Here is a 15,130-nt window from a genome sequence, read left to right as displayed (position 1 = left end):
CATCCACTAAAAGGTCTGTGAAAATTACAGTCTTTGTCTACTTCTGGGAGACTATGATCTGCTATCACCAAGGGGCCTGTTGACAGCCTGACCCACATTCCACCTTAGGCATGGTTTATCTCAAAAGGCAAATCTACAGGCAGTGCCTCTAAAAGAATTCCTATGATGTTTAGACTAAATCATAATGATGGTAAACAAACATAAAAAAGAAACACCAACACTAGTACCTGAATATTTAAAAACTACCAGCCAAAAAATCTGGTTGAACTTTTAAAATATTATATAAATTGTTTTAATTTCTATTTATTTATATGTCACATTTGTGTTAAAGGTAACACTTTATTTCTGTGTGCTGTATTCTTGAAGGAAAAAAAAAGTTGCCTAAAATATTAAAGTGTAATGCCTGACTCAAGCCCTGTGGTTTGAACACTCATGTTCACTAAAGTTTTATTGTATCCTGGTTGGGTATTTGTGTTTATGAAACACTTGATTAAACTTTGAGTGGATTAATTTGATCACATAAATAGGGGCAATGTGTTGCGTTTCACACAGGGATGAGAAAATGTCATACCATCTTGTATTCATGAAAAATGGGAAATATGGCATTAGAATAGGATCCAGTCGATTGAACATTCAAAGGGGAGATAGATGAACAACAGTGCAGTCAGGATGAGGGCACATTACCAGACTGCCCTGGAATGCTGAGATGTGTAATTTCTCATAAAATGGTTTACCGAATGCAACCAATTAGTCATAGGTCTAAAGTGGGAAACAGAGCACAAGGTGTGTGGTAAAAAACCCTCAAATACCGGAGATGTCACTGGCAACAACTAAATAAGACACATTCTTTAACATGCCCTAACTATTTGACCGTTGATCACAGTCGTTGGGTTGAGGGTTAGTAACATCTATAACGATGGACGTTCCAAGAGAAAATGAACATGCTACAGGCTAAGAAAATAGAACAAAAGGGAACAATTGTTTCGTTTTTAAGTAAGATTAATCTCAATCAATGTATAATAATATTTTGATAAGGTTTGAATTACAAATCTTGAAGGAGGACTTGTGAAACCATCAGAGTAATCTTTATTTTTTTTATTTTGCGAAGCTAGCTGATTACCGCTAGCTCAAGCTGCTAGCTTGTTTGTGTTAAGACTGGAGGTGGAGAAAACTCTTCTTGCAGGGGCGGTTCTCACTTTGTGATGTAAGCATGTGAGGACCCGCTCATTTTCGTGCTGCTGTTGAGAGCGCAGGTTTTTAGAAGAATATTCAGAAATGCGTGAACGGATCAAAATGCCGCTTTGGGGTTCTTTATAGTGAGGAATGATCAGTAAAATGAACTTAAAACCTCAAAAAGTAGATTTTTATTTTGTATGGCCCCTTTAAAATGATTGTTAGTACACTAGGATAGCCTAAGAATTGAATAAAAGTAAAAGTCTGACTCCCAACATGTAGTGAAAACTTTACTAAAATGAGTTTTAGTGGAGTCTAAGAATTAAAAACTGTCAAGTTTCAAAACTAATAAATAAAAGAAGCAAAAATACAGTGGATGATGATTAAATGCAGATGAGGCATATCCATGGAGTTCAGGTCAAAACCAACTGTACAGCTGTAAAAAGGAAAGTTTTCGATCTCTTTTCCCTTCCTCCTACTCAGCATTCATCAAACAATCTGAGTGTGTGCTACTCTTTCTTTTTTTTTTAACTGCAGCTCTGAATGAGTTCCAGACCGGCATGGGTATAGAAAAAAATTCTTTAACACCCAACCCATCTCAGCCCTGGTGGGGGAAAACTGGGTGGAGTCTATGGGTAAGACTTAACTTCTTTCTTTTGAGAAAAAGCACAGTGAAAGAGTTACTAAATACACCAAAAATCCCTCATTCCAAACAAATTTTGTACATTATTCTTTAAAATGAAAGTTCTTTGAAGACGCTGCTGAATAAAAAACTACAATTCAAGAACTAAAAGCTTTTCCATCAGGCTATTTTCTCATCTTCCTCAATGTCTCCACCAGAAATGAGGTTCTAAATTAGATAAAAGAGATTGAAAGTCACCCCTAATATAGCAGTAGTACCTGTTTAATATTCAGAATTGAGCATTTCATTCATTTTTCTTTAAAAAAACAAAGAGAGAACAGGAAGCAACAAATAATGTAAAACTGTTTAAAGAAATACTGTGCTTTACTTTTGAGTAAATGCAAGTGGTGGGTGTATTGATTTTGTCAAAAGAGAACAATGTTCCAGGTTTTTTCAATAAGTTAATTCTACAATTGGGATGTCTGGATCCTCTGTGATTGCATTATGTGAATGTACAAATGATTCTGTTTTCCTCCAGATCATTCAAAGGTTATGCATGTGACCTATTGCTGTTAGTTACTGACAAAGCAAAACCAAGAATAGACACTAACTCAGTAGCACATGTGGAATTTGGCATGCCTTATGTGTACTTTGAATAGGTTGATGGCAATAAAAAATTTGGGTGTATTTTTTGAAGTTCATCATATGGTTTAAAAGTGGGCAGAAAATGAGGGCCCCGATTCAGTTTGTCCACAGTTTCTGTAGTGGCCACACCTGTGTTTGCCCACTAAGGATTAAGTGAGCACTCAGTGGGTAGCTCGCTACAGCGGAGCTCACTAGCTCGATACAGCGGGGCTCGCAAGCACCATACAGCAGAGCTCGCTACAAAGGAGCTCGCTTTCATGCTAAAGTGGAGCTCACTAGCATGCTACAGTGGAGCTTGCAAGCTCAATACAGCGGTACTCACTAGCGTGCTACGGCGGAGCTCACTAGCACAAAACAATGGAGCTCGCTAGCTCGTTACAACGGAGCTCACTACAACAGAGTTCACTAGCACGATACAGCGGAGCTTGATAGCTTACTACAACGGAGCTTGATACCAAGGAGCTCACTATCATGCTACATTGGACCTCGCTAGGTCGCGACAGAGGAGCTTGCCATCATGCTACAGCGGAGCACGCTAGCTGGATAAAGCGGAGCACGCTAGCTAGATACAGCTGTGCTTGCTAGCTAGATACAGCAGTGTGAGCTAGCACAGTATGCTGTCAATCGTGCAGCTGGATAGCGTAGTGAGCCAACCCACTGAGTTCCAAATCAAGACAAAGTGGGCAAACACAGGTGGGGCCACCACATAAACTGGACAAACTCAATCAGGGCCCACATTTAAACCATATGGCCTTGCTGGCTGGATACAAAGTGAAAAAAAAAATTCCAAATGACTGAAACTGATATAGAAGTTTTATAAATTAAGGACAATGTCATAAATTTGTGTATAAAAGCATTTCGAGTGACACTGTGTTTACTCACCAGGTAGGAATGGAATGATGCGGCGTTTTGGGTCTTTCTGTCCTCCTTCCACTGGGAATTTATCCAGCAATTCCATCTGTAAGTCCACATTTAACTACATGTTAACTAACAGCAAACAAAGCATGTACTTTTACAAGTGATGCACACTCACACATTTTGAAGAAAAAAAAAAAACTATACAGCTACGGGTGGTTAGGAAGTTACTGCTGATTCTAACAAATCAGCATTTCCTAGAAGGAATTTGGCCAATAATGTTTGGGTCTGCCAATGATTAAAAATGTTCTGACCAGATGGCACGGTTTTCCTCTCAGCCTCGTATGTTGAGGAAACTGAAGGACTGTAACAGCAGGGCAGAACTGACACAGTGGAACATTTGTTTTCCATCATTTTAAAGGCTGAAAAGTCGTTCCTCGTTTCTCCTAATTTACGCACGATTTCTTTTGACTAATTTCTTTTCATTTTCCTGTCCGATATATGTACTGTACTTCTATAATTTTGAATTTTATGGACTTGTGGAACATAAAAACTAAAAACCTATGTTCTGTAGGGGTGCAGTGATTCACTTTCCCTACGATTCGGTTCAAACGTCCATGTTTGAGTCACAATTTTGCTTTGATTTGAAAAAATCAGAAAAATCTTTTTTTTTTTTTCAATTTGCTAATTAAGAATGACAGAGAAACCCTTCAGTTGGCTCATACTAATCGCCATGTAGTGTAATCTAACAATTTACACAATTTTGCACAACTATTGTTTGACATTTTCAATGTAAACCCAATGGTATGCATTAGGAATGCATCGATTCCCTTTTCCCACGATTTCATTAAATGGTGTAACATACGGTTGAGCTTTTGATCAAGAATTGTGGCATCTCTAGCGTTCTGCGATATTTGAGACTAATAAAACAGCATCTGGATGTGACTATACATTCATTACCAGAAACTACACAGAAAACCACTGCATTATTTAAAGATGCAACAACGAAAAAGAGAACAAATTCTTAGAAACTCAAAAACAAATTTCCCAATCAAGACATGTGTTGCACTACTTTGTCCCTAGCATTTAGGCTAACAGTTAAGACAACAAAAGCACCAACTATTCCTTCTGATGTTGCATACATGTAACAGGTTGTAATAAACTTTTTATTCCATTTATAATCTATGTGACGCATATTTTTCCCTGTGCAGTCAACATTAAACCAGATTTTTCTTGACATATGTAACATACTTTTCGGCTACTTTATGGGAGCAAGAAATGGTGGTTCACGCATTCTGTGACATTTTTCCATTATTACGCAAGTTTGCTGGCTAGATTTTGGTGAAAAAACTATTTCGATTTTTTAAAAAGTTCTTAAAAGAAAACCTGCGTGTCATCAGAAAATTCCAAATTGAAGAATGTAATCCTAAAATAAGTTCCAAGAAAAATGAATATGAGCTCAAATCCAGAACAGGGAACAACCACAGACATGTTTGTTTTTGTCAGTTCCCAAGGGTAACTGGGGCAATATTTATGCACACGTTGACCAAACTTATATGAAATCATTGTTTCAAATTTACAAGCATTTGGTGCTGACGACAACTGTGGAATGTGAAACTGCTCAGATAGGATTTCACAACATCAACAGAAGAAAAACAGCTTTTCCAAAATTGGTGCAACCAATTTACATCCTACAAAATGTAAATTAAACAGGCAAATATGTCAACACTGTTATTACAGTAGCCACTAAAAACCTCCTAACTTCAGCTGTGAATCAGTCATTTAAATACAAAAACAACTAAGTTTGAAAACCTGAAATTAAAGGAAGTATAAAAAAAATTGGTTTAAAGATCTGACTGTGTACTGAATCATTATGAGTGTATCATCATGAAATGTTTTTAGGTGTATTTATTCTAATTTATATTTATTGTTGTTTTAATACATTCATATTTGCTTTATTAGTATTCTACATATATATACTTTAGCAGAATAAACCAAAATACTGGGTATTTTCTTTTGAGAGTTATTTTTTGTGGAAAATCCAAATTTTTAATGGCATAAAATTCCTTAAAGCCTGACTCCAAACTTTATTTTTATTCTATTGCAAAATCATTCCCAGGGGTCTTTAATTTATTATTAAGTAGGTTTTAGCCAAAATCAAAAAGCGTGTGTTGTTTTTTAAGACATATTTTCTGCAGAGCGGCAGAAGTTGATTAGAAATTCACCTCTGAGTTCAAGGCTGTTGACGCAGAAGTTAGCCTCGCTGATTTCCAAGTATTCCTTTCTTTACATTCTCTCCCGCTAGCTTATAGCTACTCACAGGCCCAAGCTAACAGTAGCATAGCAAAAAAAGAAAAGACAAGAGGACAAGAAAACAGCCAGGAATATTGGAGTTATACAGTCACACAGTTTTAAGCCGGACAACAGTTCAGATGATGAAATTAGGACGTTAATGGATCAATTTGTCTGCAAATGGATGCTTCAGAATTATTGCCGGTTTTTATCTCCTAATGATCCATCACAATTTGAATAAATAAATACATAATCAGAGTCCTAATTTTAAATTATGTTATATATGTTCAATTTGGGAAACATTTAAAAAGTGTGTTAAAGTCAGATTTTGCATTGTAATATTGAAATTTTACATTTTGGTTAGTCGTCTACCCACATAAGCTAAAACTCTGCTTATCCCTGTTGGCAGAACCACAGTTTAGACAAGGAAAAGAGTTCCTACGCTTTTAGAGTCTACTTTTTACGACACAACAGAGACCCAAAAAAAAAGGAATTTAAAATAGGGGGGTTGAGGGGTACTTAGCTTAACAAGCAACAAGCTGCTGAACAGACAGATACTTGGACAATGACACAGTACCACCTTAAGAAAAACGGCATAAACACAAAGAGAGAACACCAGACTGAGACAAACAAAGATGATACAATACCCCACACATTGTAATTGTTCCCATATGTCTGACAGTGAGTGCAGACACACCCTAGTCACTGAGTCTCCTCTTAAACCGTGCATTGACTCTGTAATCAGCAATGGCAACACAGGGAAGAGTAAAGTTATCTTAACACCACCTTTTAAATGCACCAGGCATTAATTATTTAAGCTCTATCAGGGAGAGATAGAAAGGGGACCAGATAATACTGACTAATGAACACATATATGGAAAACTATTCGTCCAAGCTGTTGGTCTTACTGCATCCAACTAATGTCTTCCATTTCTACACAAAATAAATTCTTGTATTTTTTTTTTTTCAAAAACAGCTTTGTACATTTAAAAAAAACATGCTTCGTAACCAAAAGGCATCATAACATAGATCGCCATTTGCATATGTACTATTAGATTTTCTTCACCAAATCTTGCACCACAAGAAGTACAAACATAAATGAAGACAGAAAAAGTGCATTTTTTGTGAATGTTTTCAGCTGATTTTTTATTTGCCACAATTTATCTCATTCAAATGTTTCATGTTCACTTTGACACAATCAAATTTGCAAAAATAAGTAAGCTATCAAATAAAAAAGAATCTTTAAAGTCCCCCAATGAAAAATGTCCACAGTAGTGTTTTAATTAAGACGTTTTTAACCAAAATCCCACAACCTAAATGTCTCAAAAAGCCATTTTTCAGGTTGATGTGAAGCCTCTGTTTCCAAAATCTCCTCTGAGGGGGTGTGGCTTTTGGAGCTGAGTAGCCCCGCCTCTGATCCACCCTGTCTGATTATGGTAGCTCTGTGTTTCGCTAGTTTAAATCTTCAATGCTGCTATATAAAAATGTCAAGCAATATGGAATCAGTGGTATTGTTTTAAGCCCGATGTCATTTCGAACAAGGAAGTGAAGAACTTTGTGGACCGAACTTCCTCCAGTTCACTAAAGACTCTTTTAGTTAATTCTCCCATGTTTATTAACGTTGTGATCAATACATTCAATCCATTGATTTCTCAGAGCAGAGTTCTTGGTAAATGTTTTTTAATTGATTTACAATCCTTTACAACAGTCAAATGAGCTGCCGTTCACATTTCCGTGGTCACACCAAGAAGCTTCGTGGAGTCTGGTGGAGATTTTCCAGCATTCTCAGCCCTGCTACCATAAGTATTGTATAAAACTCAAAAAATCCAGTGTCGGCTGATTTGACCACGGAAATGTGAACTGCGGCTCATTTGACTGCAGTCAATGTGAAGACGCCGTCTTCTCTTCTCCGGCACCTGAACTAGACACGCTTGACGGACCAGATGAGGAGTTTAGTGCATGTGAAGCAGAGCTGTTGTGACCTAAAGAACCTCATAAACAGAGCCTGTCTGAGACAGTTTGATTAACAGAGATTTAAAAGGAGAAATACTCAGAAATGCAAAAACAGAATGACTTCTTATTACATTTGTTCTCTTTCATAAGAAAAATGCCACACATACATGTTAAAATCTCTAAAAAGAGGATTTTCATCAGAGGAAGACTCTCCTTGGAAAACCAATGTACTTGGATTTGTTAGGAAAACACAACTTTCTAACTTTATTGATATCTAATTACTATAGAAAATGAAATTAAGTTTTAACTTCTATATATGAAATAAAAAAAATACACCCATAAAACTTTGAACCTGATCTACAGTCCCTATACGATATGTTTCAATGTGAAGCTTGAAGGTTTAGAGGTCTTAGAGAAATGTAAAACGTCTGTCCTCCTTTTACTGCAGACGGAAAATATGTGACAGATATGCAGCTCTGAACGGGGGGGAAGAAAAACTGCCCTCTTTCCTACAGCTGTTAAGTACAACTGTGTCCTCCATCAAAAAAGAAGCAATGGTTTCAGCCCAAATCTGAAAATGGGTGTAACACATGTGGAGAATGGAAATTTATCTCAAATGACAGAGAAATAAAAGCAAGAAGAACCAATAAGCCAGTATTACTCCACACTAAGAGAAGAGTATTATCTAAAAATCTGTAGTTCCATTTAAGAACAAAAATAATGGCTTGATTTTTTATTTTTATTTTTTTGAGTAATTGAGCCTCAGACTTTCCTGAAATAATTTGTGAATGACAACCAAGTGCAAAATGTTTGTTTCCACTGCTCAGTGAACTAAAGTTGAAAAAACGTGCTACTTCTGAAGTTAATGCAAATTAAATAGTAAAAAATGTAGGAAATGTGAATATTGGGTCAAAGGTAAAAATAAATAAAAATATCTGTTTTACAGTAAATACAGTTAATACACCAAATCAAAAAGACAATCAATGTATTTTTTATGCTTTTAAGCATAAAAAGCTGTTTTACTCGTATTGCCTGAATACCAATGATTTTTGGGGAAATGTTTTTTAACATTACTTTTGAATTATATTAATTTTTTCCTTTTTAAAAGTTAAGCATCAACGTGAACGTCAGTGGTCACAAAGAAAACACATGTTTCTGTGGTTTCTGCTAAAGTATTAGCTGCCTTGTCCCGTCTGCTGACAGGATGTAGTTAATGACACACGGTGTCTGGCTATGCGACCATGGAAACACCAGAGGATCTTTCAAGCTATTTATAAAACCATCTCTTTTTTTTATTCTAGATTTTGCTTTTTCATTTGTTTTAACTTGAATTGGGCAATAAAAAGACAACAACAAGATGAGGAAGTAGGAAGCAAAGGAACATGACTAGAAAAGAAGTTGTGGTTAAAGAAAAGAATCCAAATTGTTCAGCTCTGTGTCACAATCAAGGCTGGACGCAGGAAAATGTGACTGTTCTTTATTTCATCATGATGAAAAAAACACAGCCGAAAAAACTAGAATATTTAAGTTTCAAATTAACCTAAATGGAGAAAAGGCACAAATACAACACAATACAATAGCATGAACTTTATATTGGTTTTATTTCTTTCAACTTGAGCCACTTAGGTTGGCTCACAGTGCTTAGTAATAGTGCCAAACCTAACAGTAGATAAGAAAGCAGTTAGAATCTCCCAGTTTAGGATATCTTTTGTGCACTTCACCACGAAAGAAACCCGTCCAAAAAGCTCTCAGCACCAGGAAGCAGACTGACGACATTTCCTTGAAAGGCACCCTGGGAAATGCCCTGAATAAAAATATACCAACCATTTTCCGACTTAATGCCAGTTATGGCTTTAGTTGCAAGTTTGGTGAGAGGAAAATTAATCTGAACAAAGAACATTAAACGTCAGAGGCTTATTCCAGGAATTATAAGAGGTAGAGTTACTTCAACAATTTATTTTTGTATTAAGTTAACATTCAATTACCAGCAAAGTGATCGATGTTCTTTCACTAATGTCTCTTAATTAGTGTATCAAGCTATTACCACCTACCAGTTACAGACACTTAAAAAAGGAAAACTAACTGTTATATTGGACTGTGTTACAGGAAAGTCAAATGGAATAAATCACTTTTACCGTTTTCATCTCCATCTTGAAAAACTCCCCGAAAGTACAGCATTTTCTGGAGTATAAGTCATTGTTGTTTTCATAGTTTAGCCAGGGGTGCGACTTATACTCAAGAGTGACTTATTGGTGTGTGGGTTTTTTTTAGACATAAATAACCTCATATATTTGTTATTTTCCCAGTAGTTGTTTTTTAGCAGCTGTTTCCTCTAACAACCACTAGAGGGCAAAGCAAGCAAGTATCTGCTACTGACAGTGGCAGAAGAACTGTCGTCCAAAACAAACATGGAAGAGAATCGAATTGGTTTCCTCTAAAACGTTTATATTTTTCTTATACAGATTTAAAGATTAATATTAGTGTATTTATTTATTTTAACCATGCCATACTTGGCGGATTTGTTCTGAAACATCAGACTTTTCGCCAAAAAGTGTGACTTATACTCCAGAGTGACTTGTATATGGTTTTCTTCTTCTTGGTTAGACATTTTTTGCTCTTGCGACTTATACTCGGGTGGGACTTATATACGGTAATTTTTGAAAACTTTTCTCAACTTGTCACCCAATAGTTCCATCATGTTAAGATCTGGACTTAGTTTTAATCTTTTCAGCCATCCTAATGAAGCTTTGCTGATACAGTTGAGATTATTATCTCTTAGAATGACCCAATTTTGCCCAAAAGTTTGCTGGCAGACATATCTAACTGTGAAAACATTGTTTTAGAGGTGTTTAGAGGTAACACTGTGGCTACCAGCTGCAAAGGTCAGGTGGCTTCCAACCAGGCTCAAATTATGGTTCCTTCACCACCATAAATAACAGTTTTTGTTTATATATTGAGTTAATGAATACTTCTGATCTGATCTGAAATACTATCCATACCTTGATTCTTTCTGTCAAAACCATAAGCTCTATAGTTTTCTCAACCATAATATAGAGAACTTGGCCATGCTGCTGTTTATTCTGAAGATAACACCCTTCCTCCATGCAGTCATCCAACAAGAAGCTATACAACTATGTAATAGTTTTCACACAGCAACAGCATATACAGTAGGATTCTTAGTATTTTTTCTGATGTTTATTATAACTATTAGTTTTCATCTTTTTAACTATTCTGGTATGTAGAACCTATGAATATTTGCATATCCACAACAATTGTAAAATTTACTCAAACTACATCAGTAAGAAAAGCATAATCACATAATATTGTTACCACTTAAAAAAAAGATACTATTTTAAGAAACAGCTCTAGAGCAGACTAATGATTGATGTTCTACTGGCAACCTTAAAAGGCTCAAACCAAATCATTTAAACATTAAAACACTTTGCAGTCTACTGTTAGGGATTGCATTGGCAGCCCTGGTGAGCCTTTTCAGTTCTTTACTTCCTGGATTATGCCTCGACCATTCCAATCAGTTTTTTACAAGCAAATTCAATTAGCGTTGACTGTATGCTTTGCCTTATTTGATTACAAGCTCATTAAAACCACTGCTGCACTAGGTTTCCTGGAGTCTAAGGCAAGCTCTCAAGATACAGCTTGTCCCCTAAACCTATTTAAAAAAAGAAGAGGAAACCAGGCCACTAATGAAATTCCTGTCTTGTTCAACATAAACCAGCGACATTGTGTTCAAAAATGACTCAGGCATTTCTGTAGTCAACAGAGCAGTCATCACATTTGTCTCTGGTTCACATGAACATTTACAATCTCTTCTAGAATAATGCAATTGTCCGCATCATATGGGTGAGGCTGAAAGGTGCGAAGACTGAAACAGTCAATGCATTATTTTCCTGTTAGGATTTTATTAACTGATGAAATAATTTGAACCTGTCACAGCTCTTCAATCACAGCACTTTATTAATGAAGAGAAATTACAAAAATACAAACACATGTTCTCACCTGAAGGTCAAAGAACTTGCTGTAGCGTCTGTAAATTGTTTCTGTGCTGCCATCACTCCAAGACACCTTGATTATATAAACCTGCAAAAAAAAAAAATACATTTAATAGTAGAAAATATACTTATAACCCCCTTGTTTTACTTAAAAGTTTATTTCAATTATGCACCAAAAAGGTTGCAGTTTTTTTTTCTTTTCATTTCTTTAATCAATCCCTTCATTGTTTTGTTCATGCCTTGGTTTCTGGGATTACTGTATTTAATTCCAGCTGTTACGTGGGGTACATCCTGGACAAACCCCCAGTCTGTCACAGGGCCTACACAACCTTTAATATCCTATTAAACAAGTTTTTTTTTTTACTATTGAAAAAAGAAAAAAAAAAAAAGAAAAAATGCTAAATCTATTGTGAGAATTCTAAAATACAATCCCTTTAAGGATAATTAAAATCAATTTATCTTAATTTGTTAAACTATTCAATGTTTAAATGTTATTGTTAGTGATTTAATGAAGAACATATTGAAATCAAATGGGGGAAAAACTGCCCTTATTTTCCTGGTTGCCATGAACTATTAGCCATTTTATCACCAATGTCCAATAAAACATACATTTTATCCCATTATTTTAATAGTCAAGATATTTAAATCACGTCAAGCTAAAAAATAAATCTGTTTGAATATAATGATTCACTAAGGTGTACTGTGCCATGGAGGGTATAACATAACATACAGCTATGTTGTCCTAAATAGACACCATCCCACTAAAGCCGAGAGTGAATCAGATCCACCCAAGGCTTTCATGCAGTAACGCAACACATCTAATATGATTATTGAGGTAACAGACGTGGGTTTTGAGTCAGTAGTCAGAAGAGTGGAGTAAGGGCCGGTCATTTGAAACTCTCTTGTGTCTTGGTGTGTCTGCCTGACAGCTGAGAAAGCCTGGTCCCACTCCCAGGCCTTTACTGGTTTCAGGCTCTGATTCAGAGCACCAGAGACAGATACGGATGTAATAAACCCACAAAAAAGGAATTCAGTTATCAAATAGAGTTGATTTAATAGTAAAGAGTATACAAAACAAATGTCACAAAATGTATACAATCTACTATAAGATGGAAATGTTCCACAAATAACACAACATTGCATTATCAAGATAATGTGAATGATCATAAATAAATTAAGCAAACCAAATCTCTAGCATCTGGAAGCCATCATGGCTGTATGGACACAGATAATACAAAAACCACCAAACAACATTGGTTGCACAAGAAAGTAAGTGGACAGATGGAGAAGACACAGGGCTGCAAGAACCCTGTGTACTTGGCCACTAACGCCACAGTATAAGGTCTGTTGGTTTCAGCTTCATTTTTCACACGTACAGCATATGAGTCCAAACCAACCTATATTTACAATCGCGCTACATGCATTCCCACCCTAACAAACACCTGCTGGGACTTTGGCTGGGACTTTTTTGTAGTTGGACTTCTTGTTCGTATGATTTCATGTGTCATGTTTTCCATTACCCTGCATCTCTATGTGTTTGCAGGCAAAGTCAACAATATTTAGATATTACAGCTGCTCACTTTATGACAAAAACCACCCTGTTTATGAAATGCCGATAAGCTTGAGATGGCACTTTGTTATTTCTGACATTCTTGTCTCCCACACAAACTGTGGTCTTTGCTTAGGGGAAAAAAACATCTCAATGCTTTCTTTATGCACTTTATTTAGAGAGCCTACACATAAACAGCAGAATGTCACAAACCGCTTGGTTAAAATACCAAGAAATCTGTACAAATACATGTTTTATAACTCAAAATAAGACATTTTTTGTAATCAAATTGTACCAAATATCTACATTTTAATAAACAAAAGAAACATATTTGTCTCTCTGTAAAAGCCTTCAATGACTCTTTGCAGAAATGTTAAAAAGACTAACAAAACAAAACAAAAAAACTAAAGTAAAAGCAAAAAAAAAAAAAAAAAAACAGTGAGACTAAGATATAAGACATACAATTTGTCACATTTACCGTACAAAACTCAATGATAATTCTCCAAAGTTTTCTTACCATTACAAAAAAGGTAATCTAGAAAAAATATTATGGTAGGTGGTAAAAACATACTGTCTGTGAGTATTTATTGATACGCTGTGTTGTTCCCACTCCAAAATACTTGGTTAACCCCTGTAATCTCTTACGGGGTCCAGATGACCTCACCCTTACATTGAGGTCTTAGCCCTTCCATGACAAAGGTGGACAACATGGACAAGACTTAATGTCTGTGATTGGACACCAGTAAAAATCAACAATCATTGGAAAAAAAAAAGTTCAGCGCACTGTCTTGCTGGGTCCAGATACCAACACTTTTAATGTAAACAAGCCTAAAAAAGCGGAAGGTTACACTGAAGGAAGAATGGTTTGTCTACTTTCACATTGCACTTTTGAGAGTGGATTAAACTGACTTAAATTGCAGATGTTGTTTCAATTTCTGCTAGTTTAAGGATGCTTTTCTCTAAAGCATAAAAATCAGAATCAAAAACAAAACTTGCCTGTAAAGCATTTCTTTTTATTCCTGACATCTAGAATTCTCTCTATCTTTGTTTTGCTAAATTGTCCATTTGCACTCAGACAATAAAGTTCACTTAAAAGAAAATTTTAAAAAGGTTTATATATATTTTTTTGTAGATCACTTACTTAATTATTCTGTCCTCTTTACAGTTTGAAAGAGCTTTTTTAAAGTCCCACTCCAGTCATATTTTGTTTAAATGTAAAAACATTCCTGGTGCTTTTTTTAAAAATTATGATTGTGCAATTTGTATTATATATATATATATATATATATATATATATATATATATATATTTATAGCTTTATAGGAGTTTCTGCAAATCAGAAACTCACCTCCATGTTGTGAGTGGATCTGTTGGCCCAGAACTCAGCCTCTGCGTATTTCCCATAATCCCTTTGTTTACACTCACTCCTGCTAGTTTACAGCCCCTACAAACTCTAAGTAAATATTAGCGGTGCAACAAAAATGGCGAGCAATATCCAGTTATATCCAGCCATACAGTTTTGAGCCAGATGCTTGCTTGGACGGGGAAAACGAAAATGTTCATGAATGTATTTCTGTCTACAAATTGATGCATTGGAATGAAGCGGAACACGGAGCATGTGACCTGCTGATCTTACGTCACAGCTTCAAGCTTTTTGAATTAGTATTTTTTTTCATCTGCTTCTGATACACAACAATTTTAATAAATAGATACTCTAAAACTTTAAGCTTAATTTTTCTTAAATATGTCCTGTATCATGAGATTAATGCCACAAGAACATGTAAAAACCCAATTTTTAATGGAGTGGGTCTTTAAACCAACTGGACTCAAAAACAACAACTGGATCAACCTGCCTCATGTAATACAGTACAAATAAACAAACAAACAAACAATAATTTAGATTTTTTCATATAAACATTTTGGCTGCTATGCTGAAAATTCCACTTTATGTTAGCTGAACTCTTTGACCATACCAAACAAGACTGGTCCAAGGCTGATCCTGATTATCTGGGATCAGTTTTGATGGTTCTAAAA

General features: G+C 35.6%; 1 protein-coding gene across 2 annotated transcripts in view; it reads right to left on the bottom strand.

The window, feature by feature from the left end:
• The window catches only part of sh3pxd2b (SH3 and PX domains 2B), a 41,308-nt gene that overhangs the window by 23,612 nt on the left and 2,566 nt on the right, over positions 1-15,130 (bottom strand). For both annotated transcript variants that reach the window (XM_024263192.2, XM_024263201.2), the window contains exons 2-3: positions 11,555-11,635; positions 3,323-3,398 (exon numbers count right to left, since the gene is read on the bottom strand). In XM_024263192.2, coding sequence (XP_024118960.1) covers positions 3,323-3,398; positions 11,555-11,635 — 157 coding nt within the window. The remainder of the gene's footprint in view (positions 1-3,322; positions 3,399-11,554; positions 11,636-15,130) is intronic.

This window comes from Oryzias melastigma, linkage group LG14 (genome assembly GCF_002922805.2).
Source record: "Oryzias melastigma strain HK-1 linkage group LG14, ASM292280v2, whole genome shotgun sequence".
Taxonomy (NCBI): Eukaryota; Metazoa; Chordata; class Actinopteri; order Beloniformes; family Adrianichthyidae; genus Oryzias; species Oryzias melastigma.
This window is presented reverse-complemented; position numbering and strand designations above follow the sequence as displayed.